We start from the raw sequence: 13,958 nt of genomic DNA, 5'->3' as shown, positions 1-13,958 counted from the left end.
TCCAGCCTGGGTAACACAGCGAGACTCTGTCTCAAAAAATAAATGAATAAAAGAAACTGTCAGGGCTAAGCTGAGAATATCCAGCCAAGCATGGAGTTAACTCCTTGGGTCTCAGGTCCCGGCACCAAGGTCACCTGCCCTGGCCATTCCTCTGGAATAATGACACCTCAAAGAAATAGCCTCTCTACCTCACTACTCGTGTGCCAGGAGCTCCTTTAAGAAGCTGCATGGAGCCCCACCCCACCACCTCACCACTAGTGGTCACTTAGGTAGCAGGGACTCCTGTAAACCCCCACAGGAGAAACAAAGGCCATGAGCATAGGTCCAGGGAAGAACAGTAAAGGACAGAGGTCACTGTCTGAATATGAGACTTGAAACCAACGGGCACAGTTCTCAGGAAGGTCAGGCCTGCTCTGGGCTTTCCTTGGAGCCAATTTAGAACCCCCCAGACTGCTCAGGTGGGGGCACTCTGGAGAACATGGCCCAGGCTCCACCATCTGGTCAACTGTGCTCCTGTCCCTGACTCTACATCCCAGGCCGCCTTGGTTCTCAGCCTGGGCCCTTTTCTCCTCCCTCTCTGTGGAAAAACTCATTCGTTACTATGGCTTTAAAACCCTTAGGCTGATAATGTCCAGATGCAAGTGTCTAGCCCTGACGGGGCCCCCTTCTGAATCCACAGACTCACATCTCACCTGGACGTCTCATGTGACTCTCATGAGCAGCTCCTCCTTGTCTAAAGCAGAGATCCCTTGTCTAAAGTGGGATCTCCATACCGATCCCGCCCTCCCACCCCTCCACTCACCTTGGTAAATGGCACCACCAACCACCCAAGTGCTGACACCGGGAAACTGGGCGTCCTGGTTAAATCTCTCCTTTCCCCTAATCTCCCCACCTCTTTCCAGGACATTAACCAGTCCTGGCATCCATCCAACTCAGCCCCTTGTTTCATGTCTTTCTACACTTCCCACAAATTAAAATTATCTTGTTCATTTGGTTTGATTCCTTTTTTGTTGTTGTTGTTGGTCCCTTCTTAAAATGAGGGTGGGGTCAACATCTGATTTCTTGCTCACCAATTCATCTCCAGAATTTAGCCCAGTTCCAGACAGAAAATAAACACTTACTGAATGCTGGTTGAATAAGTGAAGGAAGAAATTCATTGATAAAGACTTTGCCCAGGATGAAGCAGCTGTCCCATGACTGGCCTGGCATAGCCCCATAGGGCAACACCCTGAATTGGGCCGGGCACCGAGTCTCCCCACCTATGTCTCCCTCACCTTTTCACAGAAGGATACCAACCAGAAAAAAAGGTACGTTTCTACCCAAATGTGAACCAGCAGCTTCTGAATCCCTCATCCTTCAAAAAGTGGAACCCGTAGCTGGATTTCCACACTGAATCTCTTCAACCCCCAACTGCAGGTTTTCTTTCTCTAACTGCCATTTCTCATCTCCAAAACAAATTCTTCCTTGTCCCAGGATGGAAATACTGCTTCCCTGGCCTGGCCTGACTCCACATTTCTATTCCTCAGCCTACACGTTCTCTCCGGGTGCCCGGGCAGCATGGCATGCCTGGAAGGCAGCAAGTACAGTGTGGGAAGTGGAAGGAGCTCCAGACTCGGGATGCTGGGCTTCCTTCCCAGCTCAGGCATCCACACGCTGTAAGAACCTAAAGGAGTCACTCCACCTCTCTGAGCCTCAGTCTTCATCTGGAAGTGACGGCTTGGGCTCCTTGCTTCTGAGTCCTTTCCAGCAGTGACCTTCTGGACAGCACTCCCATGGCCAACTGACACTTTAGCAGAGCTTCTTGGTGCAGGGTAGAAGCCAGGATGACAAGAACCTTCATGGCTGGTGGCCGGGCGCGGTGGCTCACTCCTGTAATCCCAGCACTTTGGAAGGCCAAGGCGGACAGATCATGAGGTCAGGAGATCGAGACCATCCTGGCTAACACAGCGAAACCCCATCTCTACTAAAATACAAAAAATTAGCTGGGTGTGTGGTGTGCGCCTGTAGTCCCAGACACTTGGGTGGCTTAGGCAGGGAATCGCTTGAACCTGGGAGGTGGAGATTGCAGTGAGCCGATATCTCTGTCTCAAAAAAAATAGTAAAAATAAAAGAACTCTCATGGCTGGTGCACATCCTTTCAGGCCCCAAGTGTATGCACAGTGCTTAGCAGAGATTTTTCTTATGTGCAGGAATGGGGGCCTCTGCAGGAAATGCTGGATTCAAGGAAGCTAACAGGTTTTTCTTGCTACTGAACTTCTTAAGAAATTCTAATATGTGCTCCAAAAAGGAAAGATGTAATGGATATGGAACCTTTTATTGCAGAGTGTCTCAATGGAATGGTGTTCCTGGGTCAGACTTTGAAATAGGCTGCTCTGGGGAAACCACTCCAGCCCTGGGCTTCCAGCAGCTTTCTCGGGAGCACCTTGATGGGGGAAAAACTTCGACGATGTCAGCTGGAGTGAAAACCAACAGCAAGGGAAGAAACCTGTCCCCAAGGCCCTCTTAGTTCGCCCACATGAGAGAAGGCTGGAAGGAGATAGATGTCTGCATGACCCATCCTTCCCCACTAAGGACAGTGAGGGTACACAGCCTCCGGGAGCAGGGCCTCTCCCTCCCCACAGTGCTCAGAGAATAATGAACAACCGCATCTGCACCATGAATGAAGGAGATGAGCTGCCTCTGTTTCAGAGGAAGAGTTCTCCAGCTGCAGAGGCAGAGGCTGGGAGGCCAGGGAGGTGACCAGGGAGCTCAGTGCCCTGAGGAGAAGGACATGGAGCAAATACTCAGAGGCCCGGAGTGAAACACAGTGCACTTTATTGGCTACAGACCAGAGGGGTGGAGGGGACTGTGGGCTATATACATCAGAACTGTGGAGAGCACCCCACCCAGGGAGGGGACCCCGGGGCAGCAGAAGGTGGCCGCCTAGGCCACACACAGGCACAAGCTGCAGCCAGAGTGGGGAGCCTGAAATTCTTGTGGCTGGGCTTGGCCAGGGATCTGGAAGGAGGAGCAGGAGGCCACCAGTCTTCCAGCGCGGAGCCGTGTTCTTGGGGAGCAGGGGGTGGCGCTGGGGGTGTTGCTGATATGGGGGCATGGGGAGCGGAGGAGAGACGCTGGGGTGGCTGAGATGCTGATGCACGCTCTTTATCTGGAGTAGCGCTGGGAGGACTGAGAGAGCTTGATGCTGCCGCTCCGGTTGCTGGCCGAGCTGAAGCCCCCGCCACTGATTACATAGCGGGCCCCGGAGCCAGAGCCAAATCCGCTGCCACCGCTGAAACCGCTGCTGCTGCTGCCGCCTCCAAATCCAAATCCACCGCCGATTCCACCGCCGCCTCCCCGGCCAAAGCCACTGCCTGCGCCGCCTCCAGCGCCGAAGCCACCGCCCAAGCCTCCGCCGTAGCCACCTGCTGAGGCAGAAGTCGCGCTGCTGCTGCTGACCACGGCTGTGGGGGAGAGGACAGGACCAGGACAGAGATCAGTGCCGGCCACCAGGCCCGGGACTATCCAGAGCGGATCACGGCAGCTTTGCACAGGATGGTCATCACGAGACGTTCCAAGGCCACAAGCTACTCACTCCCCTGCCTTTATGAATTAGCCAGAGATTCCTCCCACAGTCCAGTCTTGATGACCCCCTTGGAGGGGATCTAGCCTCTGAATTTCTCCTCCTATTAAGGCCCCCCCATTGGATATTCCACATTGCCCTTCTAAGCCTATTAAAAGTGCCCTGAACCCAGAACAATTACAAAAACCAATGGCTTCCCTCTCCTCTCCCAGGAAACCCCTCCAACTTCCATAAAAATATGTTTAAATTGGTTGCTACTACTCTGGATTAGTACAGATATTTCAGAATTAACTCTCATTTTCATAGCTACTTTCAGTACTTACAGATGCTGACAGCACTTGGACACTCTCCAGACATCCTGTTTGAGAAAGCAAGAGAATGTCGCCCGTCACAAAGCACATCACCAACAGGTCCATGGACCAAGGGCATGAGCAGCAGACAGAGCTGAACAGAGAAGCCTGGCAGATCGGTGAGCTTTCTCCACCCCTCTCTGAGCCATTGCAAGGAGAGCCTGTGGGCATTGGTTGTATACACGCTTCGGCTGCCTGGGAGGGACTGGGCTGGTAGAGGCAAATGCTTCTCTGCAAGGCCTTTCTTTATATAGCAGAGCTCCATCCCTGGTCACTTGGTCACTTATCTGGCCCTCAGCATGTGACTTGAGCCAGGGGGTGTGGGAAGACGGGACTGGGGGATCACCTGTACTCCTCGCCCTCCAGCAGCTTGCGGTAGGTGGCAATCTCCACATCCAGGGCCAGCTTGACGTTCATCAGCTCCTGGTAGTCACGCAGCAGCCGGGCCAGGTCGTCCTTCGCCTGCTGTAGGGCAGCCTGCAGCTCTTGGAGCTTGGCATTGGCGTCCTTGAGGGCCATCTCCCCACGCTGCTCGGCTTCCACAATGGCCGTCTGCAGGTTGGCATTCTGGGGCAAGGGAGGTAAGAAGGATGAGCTCAGTAAGAGCGCCCCAGGCCCTTCCTGACATGCAATGGATTTTCCCATCTTAAAGTCAGGGAACATTCCTCCTCCCCTAGTGCCTCCATCTTGTCTCCATGTGTGGAGATAGCGCCCTGTGAATCACCCAGCCTGAGATAACCTCCAGACCTCTATTCCAGGGGAGGAGTCCTGAGATCCTAGCCCCCCACCCCTCAGCAGTCATCCCAGGTGCCAGCATCCATGATCATCCCACCTGCTTCTTGACATTCTCAATCTCTGCTCGCAGCCTCTGGATCATTCTGTTGAGCTCTATGATCTCACTTTTGGTATTTCTTAGGTCATCCCCATGCCTGCCAGCCGTGGTCTGCAGCTCCCCCAACTAGAAAAAGAAGGGAAGATGGGGTATTCCTACAGCTTTGCTTGACTTGTTTCTATACCTCCGACATCACCCACCAAACGTTGAGAAGTTCAGTAAGCATTTGCTAATATGATAGGGCATTGGGTTTCGGCAGGGACACCTCCCAAGGCAGAGGAAAGAGAACATCTGGGTTGTTGTGGTAGATTTCCTACCCTGTAGTTCCTGAGCAAGCTGGAGTCAGTCCCACATAGCAGGTGACCACCTCCCCCAGGGGCAATACTTTCTACAACTGAACCACCATTAGAAGGATGTCTTCAGAGGGTAGAACCAAAAGCCATTCACCCAGTGACCACTGGGAACTCAGTACCCAGCTGTCCAATAGGCCACAGCCTCTCTGAAGCCTCCAGTGGATCCTCTAAGGGGTGCCTAGCACCAACCTTGGTCTGGTACAGGGCCTCCGCTTCGGCCTTGCTCCTCTGGGCGATCTCCTCGTACTGCGCACGAACCTCAGCAATGATGCTGTCCAGGTCCAGGCAGCGGTTGTTGTCCATGGACAGCACCACAGACATGTCACTGACGTGGCTCTGCATCTGGGACAGCTCCTGTTAACACAGAGCAAGCTTGTTCATTTTTGGGATCCATGTAACAAGCACACAGGGCCCCAAAGAGATTCCTGATCAACAGTCTCATTCACTGACTCCTTGCTCCAAATGTGTATGGGCTGCACACTATCCCCAGCCACTCAGACAACCCCATGTCTGCAGCCCATCCTGTGGAATCCCTTCCAAGGGTCCTCATCTCCAGACTCATCCTACATCATCGTCTGGGGCCTAGATACCAAAATGCACCAACCTCAAATCTGGAAACATCTCACTCTCCCTCTGCCCCCTCTTAGTAGGTAACATCCTCACAGCATTGTAGAGGGTCCTCAGGAAGTCGATCTCATCTAGCAGGGCATCCACTTTGGCCTGAAGCTCCACCTTGTTCATATAGGCAGTGTCCACATCCTGAGAAAACAGGAGCGTAAAGATCTTATTCCCCAAGGAACGAACAACCAACCATAACTGCAGCAAGAAAGAGCAGAGGGGGCTGCTGCAGTGAGTCTCTGTCTAAGACCAGTCTCCACTTGAATGGGCAATTTGCACCTCATTAGGATGGTCTAAGTTCAATCCTACCAAACAACTAAAAGCTGATGAGATCTTTTAGGGACTTTCCGGACAAAGGTGCACCTGACTTCTGTTTATTGCTCCAAAGGCCTGAACTTGGCAGCTCTGTGGCAGCGGAGTGAGGAGATTCCCCCAACCCAGCCAGAAACCTGTAGCTACAAGACTCAGAAACCTCACACACAACCCTTACCTTCTTCAGAGTCACAAATTCATTCTCAGCAGCTGTACGTTTATTGATTTCATCCTCATATCTGCGTGAGTAAAAAAAAAAAACAGCTGAGTTTGGTTTTGAGGTCAAAACCAAAACCATAAACACCACTGATCCCTGGAACTCTGAAAGCTCATCTCTTCCATCCCTCCATCCCTGTCCCGCCCCCTCAGATGAGCACATCCTCTTTACTATCTCCCTGTTATTTAGGGGGACCAACCATGTCGATTTGCCCAGGCAAACTGGTTTTAGCACAAACTGTCTGGTTTTAGCTAAAAGTTGCGCATCCTAGGAAACCCTCAGTCCCAGGCAAACCTCTGGGATGGTTGGTCACTGTGCCATGAGTTGTCCCAGAATCTTTCAGAATCTTTCAGATGCCAGAACCAGGATTCCCCAATGTGGCTCATGAGGAAATGCTTCCCTGACTCTAAACCCTTCCTTTTTTTTTTTTTTTTTTTTTGACATAGTCTCGATCTGTAGCCCAGGCTGGCATGCAGTGGTGCAATCTTGGTTCACTGCAACTTCCATCTCCTGGGTTCAAGCAATTCTCTAGCCTCAGCCACCCAAGTATCTGGAATTACAGGTATGTGCCACCACATCAGCTAATTTTTGCACTTTTAGTAGAGATGGGGTTGCACCATGTTGGCCAGGCTGGTCTGGAAGTACTGACCTCAAATGATCTGCTCACCTCGGCCTCCCAAAGTGCTGGGATTATAGGCATGAGTCACTGTGCCTAGCTAAACTCTTGCCACAATTTTATTTGCAAAGAACTAAATTGGGGAAGGAGGGTGAGGGGGAACTGAATGAACCAAGCTGTCCTCCATGAAGGTAAGGAGAGGGAAATGGTACAGGTGACACCACTGCCCGGCAGTCAGGGGGCATGCAGAAAGGGCCAAGACTCTGAGACAGGGTGGGCCACGGCACCTTCCCACTCCTGCCCTGTCACTCACTTCTTCTTGAAGTCCTCCACCAGTTCCTGCATGCTCCTCAGCTCAGAGTCCAGGCGGCTTCTCTCTCCGAAGATGTTGTCCAGGTAGCTCCGCAGGTAGTTGATGTGATTCTCAAAAAGAGGCTCAAGGTTGTTGGTGCCTGAAATGGAGCTTGTGCCCTGCTGCTGGAGCAGGTTCCACTTGGTCTCCAGGACCTTGTTCTGTTGCTCCAGGAACCGCACCTGCAATGGTTGCAGGAGGCAACATCACGCAACACTTGTAGCAGAGGAGCAGAGGGGCCTTCACCCAGGCAAGGCTAGGTGTCTATCTCCCTGCGCCCCCAGCACAAAGACCTAGAAAGGATGCAAAGATAGGCTCCTACTGCAGTCAGAGACATTATGGTCAGACAGGAGATCAGTCAGGACACTACACTTGCAGCATGGTTTGGAAAGTTATAGAGGAAGGGGAAACTGGAAGTAGTCCCTACCTGAAAGCAAGAGAATTAGAAGATTGACCCCTTGGTGTCCCTGGGGACTTCGTGACCCTACCTCAACTTCCAAAACTACAGTACACTCTGCAAAAATGCACATAAATCTCAGCAGCAGCATTTCCACACATGACTCTACTGACATGCTAGCCCTTCAGAAACAGGGAGGTGGTGCTGGCTGACACCATAGTTAGCATGACAACACCTCTCTTGAGCCTGGCAGAGAGGCAGCCCCATGAGAGCTGTCCTGGTCTGGAAAAGCTCACCTAGCATTATTCTCTTCCTGACTGGGCTGAGTAGGGGTGCAAAGTCATTCATTTCTCCACAGTCCCTTGGGACTAAGGTTCCACTTATGCTCCTAATCCCTTCTCCAGGGCATTAGTCTCCTCTGCCTGGCACAGTGACATGTAGGGGAAAGGGCTTCCTGGAAAGCCTCAGAGGACAACCTGTATTTGAAAAGTCTCCCATTCTCGGTGGACTCTTCCCTGACAGTGGCCATGACCCTCGCCTTGGGCTGCCTGCCCTGCCAGCCTGGGCCTCAGTGAAGCAATAACTGGAGACTTCGGCAGAGGCTCTGACAAACAGGATATGTGGTGCTCAGGTCCAAATGGGGGACCGTTTTCTTTCCACACCTCCCCTCTCTTGACCATGTGGACAAACTCCACAGCCCTGACTATCTTCTCAGACCCTAGAGTTCCACCCTAACTCTTCACCCTCCAGTCTGGCCCATCCAAGACACATATAAACACTGTGTCCCAGGGGTCAAATTCAAAGTCTCTAGCCCAGAAAGGGATGGCCAGCCAGAGCGTCATCACCTTGTCGATGAAGGAGGCAAACTTGTTGTTGAGGGTCTTGATCTGCTCCCGCTCCTGGGCCTTTACTTGCCCAATCTGGGGGTCGATCTCCACATTGAGGGGCTGCAGGAGGCTCTGGTTGACAGTCACTTCCTGAATTCCCCCGGGAAAGCCACCAGGGCCAAAGCCACCAGGACCCCCAAAGCTGCCAGGCCCACCAAAGCCACCAGGGCCACCAAAGCCACCAGCCCCTCCAAAGCCACCAGCTCCACCAAAGCCACCTCCCATTCCTCTGCCACCACCAAAGCCACCACCAAAGCTACCTCCATAGCCACCCCCAAAGCCATAGCTGCTACGCCCTCCACCAAATCCACCAGCCCGGGAGCCACCAGCAGCCACACTGATGGAGATGCTCTTGTTGCCACCCAGGTTGTAGAGGCTGCGACTGCCAAAGTTGCCTGCTCCACTTCGAAAGCCACAGGCCCCTCTACCTGCTCCCCCGGACCAGGCCACACTGCTCATCCTGCTGCTGCCGGAGACCACAGCAGAGCGGCCGGAGAAACCCTGGCTTCCGCCACCTGATATCTTACTGGCTTGTCTGCTCATGGTGAGGAGGTTGGTGAAGAGAAGAGTGTAAGTTATGCAGGGACACTGAGAGTGAGAGGACGAGGGAAGGGAACTGAAGACCTGTGCAAAATAAATCCCTTTATATACCTTTGAGGAGGTTGTTGGGCTCAAACGAAGGAGAGATAATTAATCCCAAATATTCATGGGTTGGGTTTGCCTCCAAGGCAATAAGTTTGTTCCAGGCTACCAAACACACCCTGAAAATAATCCGAAATGGTAAAAGTGCTAAGGTGGCAGGCTTCCCTGGCAAGGGGGTGGTGCCTGGTGTCTTTTCCTAGCTTTGTCCAATGGGACCCCGGAGGCACGCTCACCTGCATCAGGTGCTCAGGAGCCGTCCCTCTGCCTGTTAGCTGCCCCGGCTCCTGCAGAGCTATGCGTAGTTCTGGAAAGAATGAAGTGGAGGGGGAATGGGGGGGTTCTGCTTCTCTGAGTGGTGGAGACAGTGGCACCCACTCACAGCTCTGGGACAGTGCCTTAATGGGATAAGTGATGCAGGTCTCTCCATGATTATTGAGTACACAGTATGTGCCCAGCTCTGTGCCGGGCTTGGGGATGAAGTGCTGACCTCTCCTTCTCCCTTTCTGGAAACGAAGACTAGAACTATCACAAATCTACCTCCTATGTTTTTCCTGCACTCCAAGCTTTAGTTCAGGAGGTAGTGACTTTTTGGTTTATGACTATCTTCAGAGAAAAATCAAGTTGACACCTATGCATGTTGAACAGACACCGGCAAAAACCAACATGCCTAATGTTTGTTTCTCTTGAAAACTTCCCAGAGAAACTATACGCTATTATACATCTCAGGGTTTCTCTATGGCTTCCTTTCTTGCTCCCCACATTTTGGCATTTCTCTGCTTTTAGCTTAAGGCCTAGGGAACAAGAAACTCAAATATTAATTTAACAGCAAATTCAGCAAATGCTTACAGACTGCCGAATATGTGCCAGGCCTTGTGCAAAACCCGAGACCCAGTCAAGAACAAGACACACAGAGCCCCTGTGGGACCATTCTCTGGTCGAAAGACGTGCTCCTGAGAGTCGCCCTCGCACCCCCCCGAACCCCACCAATCCCCAGAAGGCCAGATCTGGCAGAGCTGGCAGCATTGTGGAACATGTCTGACGCCGAAAGCCTGAAACTGCCAGTCTGGGGTTGTTCAGAGGCTTACGATGGGGCTTAGTTTGTTCAAGAGGAAAGCCATCCTGTCCACTCTAGAACTGGCCGAGTTAGCTGCTTATCTCTCCAGGACAGGCCTTTTTTTGTTCTGTCTGCTGCACCTTGGGCCCTTCTAAGGGTGAGGTCTGTATGGCCCTGGCAGGAACCTACTTAGAACTGGGGGAAAGGACAGACTTCAATACCCACTGGACAGGGCTGGGAGTAGCCCATGTGCAAAGGAAGTACAATTTTCTTCAGTGGCCTAGTGCTTCCATTTTATCCTTATCTCTCCCCTGTGTTACCTGCCAGGCTGTCCAGCGTCCTGGCTCCTCCCCAGGATAAAACCAAAAGCTCTCCAGGAGTTTCCAGTCTTGTTAATATACTGGGTCCCTGGACCAAAGCACAGTGCTTCACCAATAGGAAGTGCTCATAAAGTTTGGTTCATTGAAAAAAATGAATGAGTCCATCAATCAATTATTAATGAATTAACGATTAAGCCCTTATACTGGATTACAACCAGATAAAGCTGGTTGAAAGCTAATTCAACTCCCATTGTGTGAGCTAGCACAAGCTCACTGAGATTATTTCAATGTGAGGAATCCAGACTTCTCAAATTTGGTGTTCAGATTTAGGAAAATGTACGTACAAAACGAGTGTCACCTCCTCAAGGAAAAAAATGTAGAACCACAGAATCAAGAACCAATCACTCAAGAATCAATAAATCAATCACAGAATCAAGTTGAAGTTGACTGGACATTTGAGGTCCCACAGTCTGCCCCGTTCATTTCTGGATTCCCCTCTCCAGCATCTCTGACTTACATCCCTGATCTTCTGCAAGTTCTGCCCATGGACTCTGAAGTTAGCCCAGGTCCAGAGGGCGGCCACACAGGCTTCCCTCCTCTTTGCTCCCTCAGGGACAATGAACCAAACCCAGGGCTAGACCAGATCCTCCCATAACTAAGCATGACCAAAGCTGTTTAAATTCTCTATATTTCAGCATCAGTAACCATAAAGATGATCAATCATCTCTGACCCTCTAGATCTCACAGGAACGTAGCTAGATGAGTGAAATCTCTGCCAACATTTTAAGAAACATATCACAAGGCCAAGGTGGTGGCTCACACCTGTAATCCCAGCACTTTGGGAGATTCAGGTGGACAGATTGCTTGAGCCCAGGTGTTTCAGATCAGCCTGGGCAACAGGGCAAAACACCATCCCTACAAAAAAGTACAAAGATTAGCAGGGTGTGGTGGCATGTGCCTATGGGAGGTCAAGGCCAGGAGGTCAAGCCTGGGAGGTCAAGGCTGCAGTGAGCTATGATTGCACCACTGCACTCCAGCCTAGACGACAGAACAAGACCGCGTCTCAACAAAAATAAAAAAGAAAGAAAGAAGGAAACATATCCCAAAAATTAGGCCATATTTTTTAAATGATATTTAAGAGAGCAGGATGGAGGACCTACCTTTAAACCAGACGGAAATGAGGCTGCTGCTTGGTCAGGTGTGGGGCCTAGAGTGTAGGATGGTGAGTCTCCAGGAATTCTGAAACCAGTAGTGATTCAGGGTAATTAGTGCCTCCATCAAGGGGAGATCCCAGTCATTGCCAGAGCCCACTGATTCTGAATAATGCTTGTCAGTCCTCTAGAGGGAATGATCTTGCAGAAGAATCTTTGAGAAGCAACGTCACAACCACTGCTGTCATCAGCTAGTCCTGGGTCTGGGACATCCCCAACAGGTGGAGCAAGGAAGGGAAAAAGGGCATAATCTATATTTATTCTAGGGGTCGGGGTCGCAGAGAAGGCATGGCTTGGCCTTTGAGAGGACAGGGAGCAAAACGAGGATTGCGGAATACATTTGCGGGACTGGAATGTCAATTCTGATCAGAGTGGTAAGTGAAGGAAGTGGTGGAAGGGGAGGAGATAATCAGTGAGTTGAAATTCTTCTTGGTTGGGCCCAGCCCTCGAAACTTCGAGGACCTGATAAACATTTTGAGAAAATAGAGTTAGTTTATAGTCACCCCCAACACCTGAATTATCTGAAGTTTATTAACTTAGCACCCTAAGTGCTTTCTCTCTGCAGAGAAGAGTGAGTCACTGGATGGCAGTGTGTGAAATCAGAGACTCATAGGGCGCTATGGCCAGGAGGCTCTCCAGTCCACTCCTCTACCTCAAGGCAGAATCCACTTGGCTGCTCCTACTCTTCAAGATCCCCATGGAAGGCGATTCATCAAATCTCCTGACTTGCCCAGGCCAGCAAGACCCCACCCTGACCCAAGGAAGGTCTTCATGGATCTAGCTTTCAGACCTTCCGCTCCATTTCACAGGAGCCTGACTCTTTTATGGGATCAGTGAAGTTGTGGTCAGCAGGAGCCCCAGTCACCTGTCTGTCATGGCATGACACCCAGACCTCTCTGGGTGTGAAGGTCCCTTTTAACACACACACACAATTACATTGACCTGCACACATGTCAGAACTTATGCTTCCAATATCCTTTGAGAACATACATTTCTACTATGAATAGAGCAACACTCTTACATAAAATTGTGGTTCATGATCATATACATTTGAAAGTGGCAATACATATACATAAAAAGACACACTATTCCCTCAATCGAGAGACAGCTACATCCACATGCATTGTCAGAACGCTTGCAGTCCTGATGCAACATTAACCCTAACTGGGGCCTCTCAGCCTCAGGTCTCAAGCTCCTGCCCCTTCCACCGCTGGACACCTGCCTTAGCTGAGATTCCTCAGTGAGCACTATTACCACCTGTCTTCCCTGTCCTTGTGTTCATTGACCTCTTGCCCTGGCAGGCCTTCAGCAGAGGGGAACTGAACTGGAATGAATTTGCTCTTGTCTGGCCTTCCAGAGTAAAGCCCACAAACATCCCTGGCTTCTGTATCACAACCCTTCCAATATTAGAAAATGCAGTGGAAGTCACAGACCCCCACCTCCCAGTTAGATAGACCCAGTTGTTTCTCCCAGTCCTCAGTACACGTGGTTTCCAGGACTCTTCCATTAATATGTTAATGGACCTCTTAAAACTACAGTGCCTTGCTAAGATAGGATACTCGAAGATGGCTTCAAGTGCACCAGAACGAATAGGAAGCTGGTTCCTGTCTGTGACTGGGGGCACTGTGCTTCTTTCAGTGCAAGCTGAGATTTTGTCCCCTTCTTTTGTTCTTGACTTGCTTCAGTCCTGCCTGGGAAGGAGGAATGGTAAGGCATGGGTTTTTTCTTTGTGTTGTGTTGTGTTTTTGAGAGAGAAAGAGAGTGTCTCACTCTGTTGCCCAGGCTGGAGTGCAGTGGCACAATCTCAGCTCACTGCAACCTCAACCTCCCAGGCTCAAGCCATCCCCCCACCTCAGCCTCCCAAGTAGCTGGGACACAGGCATGCCCAGATAATTTTTTTTATTTTTGGTCTTGAACTCCTAGGCTCAAGCAAGCCTCCCGCTTCAGCCTCCCAAAGTCCTGCAATTGTAGGCATGAGCCACCATGCCGGCCAGCTTCCTAGTTTTAAATAACTCACTTCCTCCTCCTGCTGTAAGAATAGACTGAAGGGACAGCGTTCACAAAGCACTTACAGAGAAAATAAACATAACAGTAAAAATGGAAGAAAAAAAGTTTGCCCTGAATAAGGCTCTATTTACATAAGATTGCTCTGCATGATAAGAGCTGTCCATTTATATTTGTGCTGAATCATGTCTGGCTGGCAGACCTGCTCAAACCAGAGGCTTGTACACAGCA

General features: G+C 50.9%; 1 protein-coding gene across 1 annotated transcript; it reads right to left on the bottom strand.

The window, feature by feature from the left end:
* Positions 1 to 2,797: 2,797 nt before the first annotated feature.
* On the bottom strand, positions 2,798 to 9,114 carry KRT3 (keratin 3). The gene is made up of 9 exons (XM_002752503.4): positions 8,455 to 9,114; positions 7,174 to 7,394; positions 6,206 to 6,266; positions 5,761 to 5,856; positions 5,287 to 5,451; positions 4,745 to 4,870; positions 4,259 to 4,479; positions 3,886 to 3,920; positions 2,798 to 3,443 (listed from the first exon to the last, which is right to left on the bottom strand). The coding sequence occupies exons 1-9, from the start codon at positions 9,037 to 9,039 to the stop codon at positions 3,145 to 3,147; spliced, it is 1,809 nt and encodes a 602-aa protein (XP_002752549.1). The 5' UTR covers positions 9,040 to 9,114; the 3' UTR covers positions 2,798 to 3,144.
* Between the last annotated feature and the right edge of the window lie 4,844 nt (positions 9,115 to 13,958).

The sequence above is a fragment of the Callithrix jacchus genome, chromosome 9, assembly GCF_049354715.1.
Source record: "Callithrix jacchus isolate 240 chromosome 9, calJac240_pri, whole genome shotgun sequence".
Lineage (NCBI taxonomy): Eukaryota > Metazoa > Chordata > Mammalia > Primates > Cebidae > Callithrix > Callithrix jacchus.
The sequence above is the reverse complement of the archived record's forward strand: the minus strand, read 5'-3'. Positions and strand labels throughout refer to the sequence as shown.